The sequence below is a fragment of the Pseudorca crassidens genome, chromosome 4 (genome assembly GCF_039906515.1).
Source record: "Pseudorca crassidens isolate mPseCra1 chromosome 4, mPseCra1.hap1, whole genome shotgun sequence".
NCBI classification, from domain to species: Eukaryota; Metazoa; Chordata; class Mammalia; order Artiodactyla; family Delphinidae; genus Pseudorca; species Pseudorca crassidens.
This window is the reverse complement of record NC_090299.1, coordinates 20,711,620-20,725,622: the sequence shown is the minus strand read 5'-3', so window position 1 is coordinate 20,725,622 and position 14,003 is coordinate 20,711,620. Positions and strand designations below refer to the sequence as shown.

The following is a 14,003-nucleotide window of genomic DNA, read 5'->3' as shown; positions in this document are numbered from 1 at the left end:
TATTATAAGTCAAGTTTCTTTTATTAGTAGTAATGTTGCTTTTCACACGGTGTTTACGTTTGACCAAGAATCAGATGAGAATTAAAGACAGTGTTCTCTCCTGTGGCCCTGAAATCAACTCGGCTTAACTGTAGAGATACTTTCCAGATCTAGAAATGCTTAGAAATAAACTATAAAACAGGAGGTCTGGGAGTAATGGAAATTATGTTTTCTTCATCAAAAACAACTTTAAAATGTTCATTTGGATTTTACGATAGAACTCTGCTAGTTACAGTCCTGTAGTAAAAGACAATGCTAACACCAACTGTGGTAGTGATTATATAGCTTACAGACGTAATAAAATAAAAGTGCTATTGAAGTTCTGCTATATTCACAAATACTGCATTTATATATGTACATGCAAATAAACCTCATCATTAATGATAAAATCTTAGGGTTTTAAATAGACACATTTCCTCCTACCTACCCATCTCCATATATTCACAACCCCAAGATGAGTTTTCACAAGCAACATTTAGATTTGTGAAGGAAAAAATGAATATTTCCAGTACCTATCCTTTTTTCCTCCCTCCCTTTCAGCTTTGGGAGAGGCAGCAGCACATAAAATTGAATGCAAAACCTAAGGTTATAAGACCTTCTGTGATCCATATTCACACTTACCCAATGAGTTGGCTGCCAAATAGGTCAGAAGAGTTTTGAACAAAGTAATGTATTTGCATGTAAGCATTTCATAAAAGTGATCCTCTGCATACACACACACACACACACACACACCCCGGATATAGAAAATGTTTCTTAGAAGTAGCATTTTAACTATCCTGTGTAAACCCAAGAATGAATCACCAATGAATACGTTTATGCTGCAACTGTTAATCACGATTAATCAACAAAGTGTTCGGTAGAGCCAACAACTACCTCCCCTGACCAAAAAAAAAAAAAAAAAGGGAATGGAAAAAAAAATAATAGAAGCCAGTGATTGTAAAGCAAAAAGAAATTCTAGATATACAAATATCTTGAATGTTAATATACAAAGATATAAAAGCATATCTGAACCTACCTGTATTATTGAATACCTTTCAAAATTACTTAGGCCTGACTTCAGGGTAAGAGTTTGGCCTTTTCCCAGGATAGTACAGGAGCCATAACCTTCTACAGCAGAAAAGAAGAGAAAGATACTTCCAAGTGAGTACCTGCACTCCAGCTTGCCTCTAAGTCTTTCCCTCTATGATTGTCTCATTCATGCTCTTAATTTCTCAATTAAACCAAATCACTTCTTATCTTTTTGTTATTGCTAAGTGATTTAATACTTCCAGGATACAAATACTAATATATCTGAAATGCTTATAAATAATCAATCATCTTTTGGATAAAAGGTGACAGCACGCAAAGAGTCTTTTAAGGACCTGTTTTGGTTTCAGTGCTTTCAAAAGAAAGGATGATGTACCAGTAGGTCTCTCCACACCATTTTCTAAAGTTTCGCTTGACTACAAACCTTCAGCCTCATCAGGTCCAGCACCTCATCGTCATCAGCTCACTCCGCAGCATGGACATGACATGGTTTTGAGGGTAATTTCCTCAGCAGCCCTGTAAATTGTGAGTCACTGAGATTATACAAAATTGGTATTTGGCTTCCTTTCAAGTTTCACATTCATCACATAATCGGGCTATGAAGCATCCCATACAGAGAAGGCGGCATCCAAAGCAATGAGCAGATCGTGTTTAAATAATACACACTACTAAATTTTACAGCTGTCCTTTTATATTCAAATGATATTAAGCACACTGTCATGTTAAATTGAAAACACTTTAGATCTAAAAATATACTACTGAAACAAATGACACAGTGAGAAGAAACAAGACCAAAATCTATGTGTATAAAATACAGTCTATAATTTCAGAACAGATGCTACATATAGCCATACTTATTAGATATCTTCTAAATTATCATCTGGGCATTTATATCTTTTAAAATTGTCTCTGGCGAGTCTCAAATTTAGTATTTTCACAGAGTTTAAAACATCTATAACGAATCTTTATGTTTCTTTTTAAAACTGCAACTGAGCATAAATATAATTCTAAAACAAGATTCCTGACTTCAAAGAACTGTCTTCAGGTAACCTTTCTCCAGAAATCAGTAAAACTAAAAAACTTCCTTAAAATTGTACTTCCTCTCTCTTCGGAATGGTCTCCAAATAGGAAGGTTCATGAATTGGGCTTCATTTTAATTTTTTTCTGGTTTTTGGATTCTTCTACACTGCTTTGACAACACTATTACATTTTCTCTTCTCTTCTCCCAAAACAAGCTGTTCATTGTATGTTGCTCTCAAGTATTTAATTGAAATATAACCTAAAGGAAGAAATTATGCTTCTTGCTTCAATTCCCCTTAAGCATCAGTGATAATTTCAATCATAACAATTGCCAGGTTTATGTTTTTTATTCTGGATTCCTAATTATATAGGATTGAGAGTAATTCAGAAGTGTTTCAGAATCATCTACTGCCAAGATTCTGAAAAATGTCTTTTGTGAAACAGAATGTTAATGCTCTGAGGACTCTGTTATGTCTGCACTAATATGTTCTGCGCACTTTGATGAAATGAGAGGGTAAAGGTCCAGGTGTATCATGACTAATATTGTAATACACCTACTGTCCTGTTACCCTGTCAGTCAACAGATAATGAGAACCTATTTTGTTTCCATTTTTCGTTATATATATTTATATATTGTTAATTTCTAAAGCTCGCTAGTATAAATTCAGGAGGATCAGCCTGATAAATATTTAAGTGTTATGGTCATATTTTGTGTTGATCTTATCTAGACCATGAATGTCAGCATATGACTGATGAGAGGAAATAATGTTTCCTGAGAATTGTCTAAAATGCACAACATTTCAATCAATGTTTCAGTCCTTAAATACCTCTTTATTTTAAACTGATCTGTTATAAGGAGCTATTTATTAACTAAGATCAACTTTTGGCCTGTTTTAGCAAGTTTTATCCCGTTATCATGCTTGAGACTTTGCAAACTCTTGCCTCTTATCCTTTATCTGCAGTGAAATATCTTGGAAATCTTAATCTCTTTCTGGCTAAACTAGTAATAACCAGTTGCAATAACCAGCATCACAAATGCACACACACACACACACACACACACACACAAGGATAACAATAAAATAAAAAATGCCTAATACGGAGCTTGTTAATAAACTTCACTATAGAGAGATGGCCAAGCAGAGCCATGGCTCCTTTTTCCACTTTTATAAGACACAACACAAGTAGTATTTTGGGAGGCTACAAAGTTATTTTTTTCCATTTGTACCACTTCTTGACAGAAGTAGGATTTTTTTTTTTTTTTGCATATGTATCTACAGACTCTAAAGGTAGGCAAATAAGAACTATGAGACCAGTGAATTACTTTTCGCTACTTCTGCTATGCTAATCAGCTGAGAGAAATCTGGGTTTCGTATTAGGAGCCCTTCTGAATGGCTTAATTCCTTTACAGCTACCATTAGCTGTCAGCCTCTCCGTGGATATTGTCCATGTGCACTTTGAGGTAGTCATTCCTTGTAAACTTCTTATGGCAAAACTGGCATTCTGCCAGTGGACGATTAGGATTATGAGTCATCTTGTGTCGGATCAGCATTTTCTTCAGGCTAAAAGCCAAGTCACAAACCTAGAAAAGACCCAAAGATACCAATCACGTTATATTGAAAAATCTGAAGATACACCGAGTTATCACTTACACAAAATACAATATGCAAATTCCTATTATCAACTATATACTGACAGGCTTAAGAACAAAAGTGCTCTGGAAATAAATGGAACTTAACATCCAAGGTAAAAGGTAAAGAAAATTAATTATAGTTCCAAGAGTTGTTTGCATTTAATGTGTGTCCTCTGCATCCCAACCACTCTCCCTTCCCCCAGCTACTATATTTTTAAACATCTCTAAAGACACAACTCCCTGGAAACAGTATCTTCCTCCCCATAATTCAGTGTATTAACAATTTCACGTTAAACCTCTTAAACAAAATGCCTTGATCTAGAGGGCATCTTTTTAGTATATGGCATAAATAGCACAAGACATGTCTCACCAGTGATCCCTTCAATCTGGACCCATGTGTGAAGTAAAAGGTTAACACTGCTTTAAGCATCCTAAGCAGAAGTTCGTTATCCACTATTCCAGTTCTTTATTTCCAATTAAAAATACTTCACATTTTCTTCATGTAAGCTCTGCGACATTGCCACCTGACTCAACAGACATTAAACAGCCCAATAATTTAAAATATTAAATTAACCCAGAAGATGTGAGGCATAGTTATTCAAAAGTAAAAATGAAATGGAATTCTTTTATAATACCAAATTTTCATTCAAAGTTTGCTGTTATTCACAAAAATTCCATTTACATGAAATTCTTCAAAAGCACATGCACGATAAAATAAAATACTTAAATAATGTGAAAATTCCCTGAAAAACATAGTGAATATAATGGGAGAGGTAAAGCCTTGTAAAAATACTGGAAAGAAAGCTGAAGTTCTGAATGAGGTGAAGCATGTGAAAATACAAAAGCAAATAAAAAATTCACTCTCTCTTTATGAGAGAAGCAGGATTTTACATGCTCAGCAACAAGAAACACAGAAGGGCAAGCCCCCAGTTTGGTGAAGAGAGGGAGTAATCCAATAATAATGTATTTTGAATTACACATTAGTAGCATAGTGTGACATAAAATAAGTTTTAGAGTTTGCTACAGACTAAATGTTTGTGTCCTTTGCTATGGACTGAATGTTTGTGTCCTCTCAAAATTCATGAGTTAAAGCCCTAATCCTTAATGTGATGGTGTTTGAGGTGCAGCCACTGTGAGATAATTAGGGTTAGATGAGCTCATGAGGATGGAGTGATGGGATTAATGCCCTTATAAAAACGGGAAGAGACACAGATTCTCTCTCTCTCTCTGCATGCACACACCAAGGAAGGCCATGTGAGGCATAACCAGGAAGAAGGCCCTCACTAAAGACCCAACTACTCTGGCACCCTGACCTCAGATCCATGAAGGCAGAGAATCTTCATATATTTTATTCACTCATATATCCTAAGGGATAAGACAGTGCCTATAGAGTAGCACTAAATAAGTATTTGTTGAATTAACTAACCAAGTTTCAACCTGATTCTATCACTTCCTAAGGAAGTTTAAATGAACAAACCATGCCTTTTAACTTCAGTTCCCTCACCTATAAGATGATCACAATGATCATTATCTCACAGAATTAATACTAAGATTAAATGAGGTAATCTATGCAAATGGATGTTGTACTGAAGACGCTCAATAAATGTTAGTGCCTAGTTTTTCTCTTTCATCTTCTCTGGCAAAAAGAATCATCAGCAGGTTGGAAAGAAGAGACTACAACAGCTACCACATGTGGGGTCCGAGAGAGAACACAGCTACTATAAAGAGTAGCAGCTCCCTGCAATATACAAATGAATTTAAAGCAAACAATTTTCCATGACAAACATAATGCTTCCAATCAATCTGAGGAAAGGACGTTCTTCTTATGAAATACCTTTGTAAACATAAGTTTTACAATCACAATTTAAAACAGACTATATACCTTTAAAGTCACTGAAAAACAAAGCCAGGTAAGTTCATGTCATGCAGTAAAAATCGGGATAAAAAGCAAAGACCCAGGAACATGAGAGAGCATAAAATACAATGACAGACTATATAATACATGAGTTATGATAAGTGATATAAAATACTGAGTACCCTTAAAGGCTCTGAAATTAGGGTAAAATGGAAAATGCAAACACATGCTATTTTCAAGAAATGTACTTAAAACAACACACACACCCAAACATAATTTTACAAGGGGGATTGGAATGTGCCTAAGTGTAGAAAATGGTGCTGATGACAGTGCAACCGTACCGAGTAGCGCTTCCTCAAAAGCACCTTGGACGGACAGAGATTATTAGTATTTTCACAAGCCTTAAAAGAGCCAGGAGTACTACCAGTATGATAGCTCCTAGTCAAAGATGTATATATAAAATGTTCATCCCAGAATTATTTATAAAAGTGGAGTATTACAAATAACTTATTTGCCCAAAGTTAATGAGGATATTCATTTTGATATAACGAGAAGAAGAGATACTTCTCAGCTGTTAAAAAAAAGATCATACTTCAAAAAATATGTAAAAAAAGGCAAGGGAAAATGTAAAGGGAAGAAAACAGAATAAAATTAATGCACAATTTACAATACTGAAATAAAGATGGTAACTGTATCTGTATAAATAAGTATTGGAAGAAAATATCAAGAGATTAATGTTAATATTAGTTGACATCAGTTGAGAAATTTGGAATCATTTCATTTCTGTCTTTATTCCCTTCTGTATTTCCTAATTTTTCTAGAACAAAAAAGGAAACAAACTTCCAAATGTTACTTTGGAATGCAAAAAATACCGCTGGCTGAGTGAAGGTTCTACATCCTCATCTTCCATGCGTGCCTCAAGCTCACTGCCATCACACTGATACGTCAAGTGCTGTAACTCCCTGAACAGCTTCGATAGGTCACCAACCACCTCCACATGGCTAAATGGAATGGGGACTCCTGGATCCTCATTTAACATGAAGTTTCAGTATCATTTGACATACCTGGCCACTTCCCTCCTGCCTTTCATTTAGTTTCCATTAGGACCTGTTCTCCTTGTTTTCCTTCTATTTTTCTGGCCTTTCCCCCCCCCCCCTCCGGCCATTTTCCTGTACAGGCTCCTCCTCCACCCTAACCTTGAAGTCTGGATCTCAGTACCTGTTCCTTAGCCCACTTCTTCATTCATTAGGTGTTTTCTCCCCTGGCGACCTTAATCATAGTCATGCTCTTTGTTACTGTTTATATGGAGATACTCGCCAATATCTTATCTCTGATCCAAGTCCTCTCTCCTGATCTGCACAGTGGAGGATCTAAATGCCTGCTGGATAGCTCACTGGTGCTGCAAACGCAGTAAGTCTAAAGTCTAAAGAAAAAATACAACAAACTAGTGAATATGACGAAAGAGAAGCAGACTCACAGAGAACAAACTACCGGTTACCAGTGGGGAGAGGGAAGGAGAGCGGGGCAATATAGTGGTAAGGGATTAAGAGGTACAAAGTATAGGGTATAAATTAAGCTACAGGGCTTCCCTGGTGGCGCAGTGGCTGAGAGTCCGCCTGCCGATGCGGGGGACGCGGGTTCGTGCCCCGGTCCGGGAGGATCCCACATGCCGCGGAGCGGCTGGGCCCGTGAGCCATGGCCGCTGAGCCTGCGCGTCCGGAGCCTGTGCTCCGCAACGGGAGAGGCCACAGCAGTGAGAGGCCCGCGTACCGCAAAAAAAAAAAAAAAAAAAAAGCTACAAAGATATACTATACAACACAGGAAATATCGCAAATATTTTATAATAACTACAAATGGAATATAAGCTTTAAAAATTGTGAATCACTGTATTGTACACCTGTAACTTATATAACATTGTATATCAACTATACTTCAATTAAAAAAAAGACTCTGTCTCCCAAATCTAATTCTCAAAACAAAAATGTGCCATCCATCTGACACTTGCTGGAAATCTGGCAGTCAGCCTTGATCCAATGTCTCCCTCATCCCCACCTCATTTAGTCAATTACCACTTCTTCCCTGTACACATTTCTAGAAGACATTTAATTGTCACCATCTGTGCTGCCACAACCCGAGTGAAAACCATTACCTGCCTAGACCAGTGATTCTCCAGCAATAAGAAAACATTTCCGCATGCACCTATTATCTGTACTTTTAAATAAAATATACCAAGTGTACTAAGGTATTTATAAATTATATTATTAGAGACAAACTTTTAAGAGAATTTGAAAAAGATGAAATAAATGTTTTTGTATTAATAATTATGACTTCATATTTTCATTAGGCAACATCTAAGATATGATATTTAGGGTCAGTCATTTTTAAGAAAAATGTAGACAAAAACATATTTCAAATGTCTTCTGGATAATTTCAGTGTTTTGGTTTACTTTTTTCCAGATATGATGGTGTCATTTGTTTAATCTAAATTTGCTGCTGACTGGTAATATTAACTCTGTTGTTTTCTTTTTGTTGCCTTGTGTCTGTATTATTAATATTATTTTCAATCTGTAGTTTCTGTAAAGGACTCTTTTGTACAAGATTATTTTGTTTAAAAACAGATAACAGAATCCATATCTCCACTTAACTGGGAACACATAAATCGCAGTCCTTGCAAGCACGGAAAACAAACAAGTGACAATCTGCATCGCCATGGAATTGCCACTCTTCCCTCAGATCACATTTAGTACCGTACATCACAAGAAACCAGCTGTTAACAAGGGCACCAAAGTCAAGCCCCGCTATTCAATGATAATAAAGTGTAATTTCTTGTTTTAAGTTCTTTGAAGTTTAAGTTCTTTGTTTTAAAATACACAATAAGCAGGGATCACAACTGTAATCTTTCCTTCCCGTTTCCCAATGGATGTCTCCTAGGCCTCCTGGGATACGCAGCTCCTCACTCTGGAAACCAAAGCCTAGATTATTGCAATAGCCAGTGTCAGTGGTTCTCAAAGAGGTGGTACAGCTTCCCCTCCCCTCAGGAAATGTTTGGAACTAAAGGAGGTGTGTAACTGTCCTGAAGAATGGGGGTTGCTCCATGCATTTTATATAGGAGAGGAGATGCAAATTCCCTGTAATGTATGGACAATTTTACACTGTCAAAAGGACCCAGGTGATAAATACTATCTGAATCTCTCTGCATCCATCCTTATCCCCTTCTGTCCATGCTCCACCCAGCAGGTGGAGGGATTTTTAAAACCATAAATGTCATTTTACTACATAAAACTGTTCCATGGGTCCTTACTGGATCCTTACTTACTTTAAGGGAAACTCCTAAACTCTAGCCCAACTAATCAGCTATAGTGTAGGCTGTTGAAGACACCACAGCCTTCCTGCCTCAGTACTTTCTCACTTCTCTTTTTCTAGCTGCCTCCTATGCATTCCTCAGGGAGGCCTGTATGATCTTTCTGACAGAAGTCTTCTGTTAAATGCTCTCATAGTAGCCTTTACTTTTCCTTTATAACACTTACCTCGAGTGTAATTAATTATTTGTGTGCTTTTTAATGTCTCTCCTTACTAGTCCTAAGGAACAGGAAGGCAAGAGTAGTCATTCCATTAATATTTGTTGAACTAAAGAAAGAAAGAAAGGGAAAGGTAGATAGGTGATTGATAGATACAATCCCTGTGAGCAACGTAAGTAACCCAAAGGCTGTGGAGTAATTCTGGAGAAACCAAAGAAGGTGTCTTTAGAAATTATTTTCAAGTAAAAGAAACTCTAAATTGTTTTTATAAGTATAAATGAACATTTGTGATCGTACGTAAGACAGAATTAAAACTGGTTCCCTATTTTCTATTTCCCTGGCTCCTTCTCTAAACCTCACGTCAAAAGAACAATAGATACCACTCTTCAATGGCTTCCTGTTGAAATCAGATTCAAAATAAATTCCTTAATGTGGCTGAAAGGCTACCAGTTTGCTCTCCAACTTCACCTTGCACCCCCCTCTTCCTCTCTCCCCAGGCTCCAGCTCCCCCTGCCTTTTTACTTCCCCTAACACTGCATGCTCTTTCCCACTCACAAGCCTTGATTTATTCTGTTCCCTGAGCCTAGAATGCTCTTTCCCCCATGGCTACTCTTCATCTTCTAGGTTACTCAGAGTCACTTTCTCAGAGAATTCTTCCCTAACTACTCTTTCCCAGCCCACCCCATTTTTTCCTTTCCCAACCTTTTTCATAAAATGCAATGAGACATCTATTCAGGCTTATTTGTTTAAGTCTGTACTCCACAAGAATGTGAGTTCTATGAGGGCAGGGGACATGGCGTCTTGTTCACTGTTTTATTACAGTCATTTATTTCTGGCACAGGGACTAGGTTTAAGGGCTGACATCCGCTTTCACCGTGGGCCGGGAATGACCCTTGGCAATTTCTAACCATTAGCTTGTTCAAACTTCACAAACCACCCTTTTAGGTATCATCCCCATTTCACAGAAGGAAACTGACACACACACTTCTGTCTCAAGCAGGTTACCCAAGGTCACAGAATGAGGAAGTGGTTTCCAGCATTTAAACCCAGACAGTCTGGGTTCAGAGTCTATACCACCCCCCAAGGGCCAACTATTAAAAAAGTCTCTCACTTCAAACAGAGACATGTGAGCCCACTACACTTTCTTCCATTTGCCTGGCTGACACCATTTTTAAGGAATAAACATCTCTTTGAAAAAATAAAGGAGGTTCTCAGACAGTTCAGCTCACCAGTGTGTTGTGAGGGATACGAAGTTCAAGTCCATTTACATAGTCACCATGGGAAAATTACGGCAGCGGCAAGCTGGAGAAATGGAAAGGAAGTTGGGCAGGATGCCGAAGTCATTGATGACGGCTCAGAATTAAGGAGTTCGAGAAGCTCCAATAGGACATGGGATTGGAACAATCCAACAGACTGCTGAACGAGGGCCAAGGCAGAGGATTAAATGTCAGCAGAGAGTAGCTGATGTCACGGTTGTGAAACTGACTACCTAGACATTAAAAGCTGTGTTCTCATGAACTTAAATGCAGTCATTAAGAGACTTCAAACTGATGCTCTGTATAAATCAGCCAAATGTAAGGTCTTTTATAGTCATTTTAAAAATAGGGAAGAGCAAGGAGTTCCAACAGTGCAACAGAGATGCTTCCTTTTCTTTCTTTCCACATGTGATTCTCATACAACCCTTCAGCCTACTCCAACTTAGTATTAATTCACATTCCCCAAAAATGGGAAAATATTTTATTCCTTCTCTTGGCTAGAGGTAAACTGATTTTGTCTTAAGATAAAGGAAAACAGCATGTTTAATAGAAAGTCCTTGGAGATAATGTTAGAATTGTATACAGACATCTTCAGTTAACAAATATTTATCGCATACAATGTGTCTACCACTTCAGTAAGGAGAACAGTGACAAAGAGCGCTCTGCCCTGCCTCAGTGGAGTCCACAGCGTCAGGAGAAACACTTGCAATGCCATGAACATAATGCCAAGAGAGGCACACGGGAGGGTGCGATGACTCTTCCTGGATGCACAGGGGTTACCACGTCCTAAGCTGGGGAGTGACGTTCCAGGGAGAAGGAAGGAGATGTACAAAGGCACAGAGGAGTGAACAGCAAGGCTCAGGTGGGGAACGAAAACTGTTCACTGAGGCTGAAGATGAGACACTGTTAGGGGAACAACTTGAAAAGGAAGTTAGAAGGCTGGAACCAAATCCTAGAGACCCTGATAATCATAAGAAACTGGAAGGATGTATATTCTGCAAGCGGTGGGACTTGAAGAAGAGACTGAAACTGAAGTATAATTTAGTTAGCAAGCTAGAGAGTACACAACTGGAATCAGGGAGGCCAAAACAATGTTCCACACCAAGCCAGAAATGATTTGGACATAAACTAAGACAGTGGTCATTGATGCATTTGTTCATTCCTTTAAAATATTCTTTGACTGCTTCTCATACGCCAAGCATTGTTCTAGGGCTGGGAATACAGCAATAAACAATAACGAAAAACTCTGTTGTCATGGAGCTTATAATAAATGATAAATAATTAAACAAACAAATACGTAATATTTCAGGTGGATGTAAGTACAGTGAAGGAGAAGGTGACTATGGGGTGAGGGTTAAGAAAGTAATGGAAGTAAGAGAGAAAGAAATTTGAGCCGAGAACTGACAGAAGCACAGGAACAGATCATAAAGACACCTGAGAAGGGCGTTCCAGGCTGGGGAAACGGCAAATACAAAGACCTATTCACAGGAGTGAGCTCAGTGTGTCTGAAAGAACAGCAAAGAAGCCATGTGGCTGGAGTGAGGCAGAGGGGGCGGTGAAGCCAGAGAGGCTGGGGCACAAGGGCGGGGGGTGCAGGTCACGTGGCCACTTCCAGACTCTGGTACAGCTCTGGTTTTCACTCTAAATGAGATGTACGGTCGTTGAGGGTTTGAGCCAATGAGAGTAATGTAATACATATGTAATCTACACACACATACGTAAAATCTGACTGGGGTTTTAGAAAGATCACTGTGGGTGGCCAGTTGAGGACAGATTGTAAAGAGCAAAGATGGAAGGAGGGAGATCAATTAAAAAGCGACTGTGTTGTTCCAGGAGACTAGGTTGTTAGTTGTGGAGGTGTAAGAAGTGTTCACATTCTCAACTTAACATACAAAGCCAATCAGATTTGCTACTGCACTGGATGTAGGGGGTGACAGAAAGAGAGAAGTGAAGGTGGCAATGGAAACTTAGACAAGGTGATAGGTTTGAGAAATACAGACAAGCAAAGAGGGTCAGGAATTACTGGGGCTGAAAGGAAGCTGCATGGGTTTGATCCTTGGAATCCTGATTTGGCCAGTTATAAGCAGTGAATGATAGGCAAGTCATTCAACCCCAGGGAGCCTCAATTGCTTCCTATAAGTGGAAATAACACCTACATATTTCTGGACTGTAGTGAAATCAGAGACTATATACAAACCATGGATCACTGTGTCTTTCTAACTACAGAAGCTCAACTAGATGATGCTATTGGTCATGGCTCAGGGAAAGAGAGGTGTCTGGCATGAGGCTCCGACCTTTGGCTTGGGCTATTTGGAGACAGTGGAGTTCTCAGAGAGATGGGTAGTTAAAGGAAACATGTTGAGAGCTTGAGAAGGCTGGGAGATCGTGATTTCAGTCTGAATACAGGGGAGATGTCTCACAGGCACCTCACAATACCTGTCTAGAGTTCAAAGAGAAATCTAGGCAGGGAAAGAAAGATTTGGAAGTCATCTACCATATGTGTAGTAGTTAAAGATATTTAAAGTTGAATAGGTATGGCATGCTGGGAGAGCTGCAGAGCATGGAACGACTGGGCCTAAGGTGTTAGAGTGGTGTTGATGAGTGAGGTGGCATTTGAGCGAAATTGTAAAGAACTGAAGTGGATATGTATCAGTTTCTTCTTTACAATTTTGCTCAGATGCCACTCAAATGTCATATATATATGGTAGACAGTGGGAACGGGAGCAGAAAAAGACTTTCTAGGCAGAGGGAACAGTGTACGCAAGGTACCTGGAACAAGAGACAGATATGAAACAGTATCACTGCTTCAGGAAACTCTAAGTGTTAGTGCAAAGAAACTGCAGAATACTGACAGATAAGATTATTAAGACATAAAACAGTAAGAATGGAGAAAGACCGTAATAATTTTTCAGTCAAGTAGGAAGGCAGATTTTACCTTATAGGTTGTGAGAAGCCGTCATAGAGAAGCACATGACTGAGTTTACATTAAAAATGTCACATTTTGATATTACTACCAAACCCAAAGAAATAAAAACGATTATAAGAGAATACTATGAACTGTATGCCAACAAATTAGATAACCTAGTTGTCATGGACAAATTCCTAGAAATACACAAATTACCAAAACAGACTCAAGAAGAAACAGAAAAATTCAGAAGACCTATAACAAGTACAGAAATTGAATCAAAAAACCTCCCAACAAAGAAAAGTCCAGAACTCAATGGTTTCATTGATGAATTCTAACAAACATTTAAAGAAGAATTAACACCAATCCTCTCAAACTCTTCCCAAAAATAGAAAAGGAGGGAACACTTCCTAATTCTGTGATGCCAGCACGGCCTTGATACCAAAGCCAGACAAAGATATTACAATGAAAGAAAACTACAGACTAATACCCCTATGAATATATAGGAAAAAATCTTCAAATGAACAAACAAAAAAAAAACAAGACAAAACAAAACAAAAAACTCTAACAGGGGGTTCCCTGGTGGCGCAGTGATCTAGAGTCCGCCTGCCGATGCAGGGGATACGGGTTCATGTCCCGGTCCGGGAAGATCCCACATGCCACGGAGCGGCTGGGCCCGTGAGCCATGGCCGCTGAGCTTGCGCGTCCGGAGCCTGTTGCTCTGCAACGGGAGAGGCCACAACAGTGA

The 14,003-nt window shown here is 38.6% G+C and overlaps 1 protein-coding gene across 3 annotated transcripts in view; it reads right to left on the bottom strand.

Moving 5' to 3' along the window:
• Nucleotides 1-1,737: 1,737 nt before the first annotated feature.
• Nucleotides 1,738-14,003, bottom strand: part of PRDM5 (PR/SET domain 5) — a 207,742-nt gene continuing 195,476 nt past the window's right edge. For all 3 annotated transcript variants that reach the window (XM_067735178.1, XM_067735179.1, XM_067735180.1), the window contains one exon: nt 1,738-3,670. In XM_067735178.1, coding sequence (XP_067591279.1) covers nt 3,506-3,670 — 165 coding nt within the window. In that variant the 3' untranslated portion in view covers nt 1,738-3,505. The remainder of the gene's footprint in view (nt 3,671-14,003) is intronic.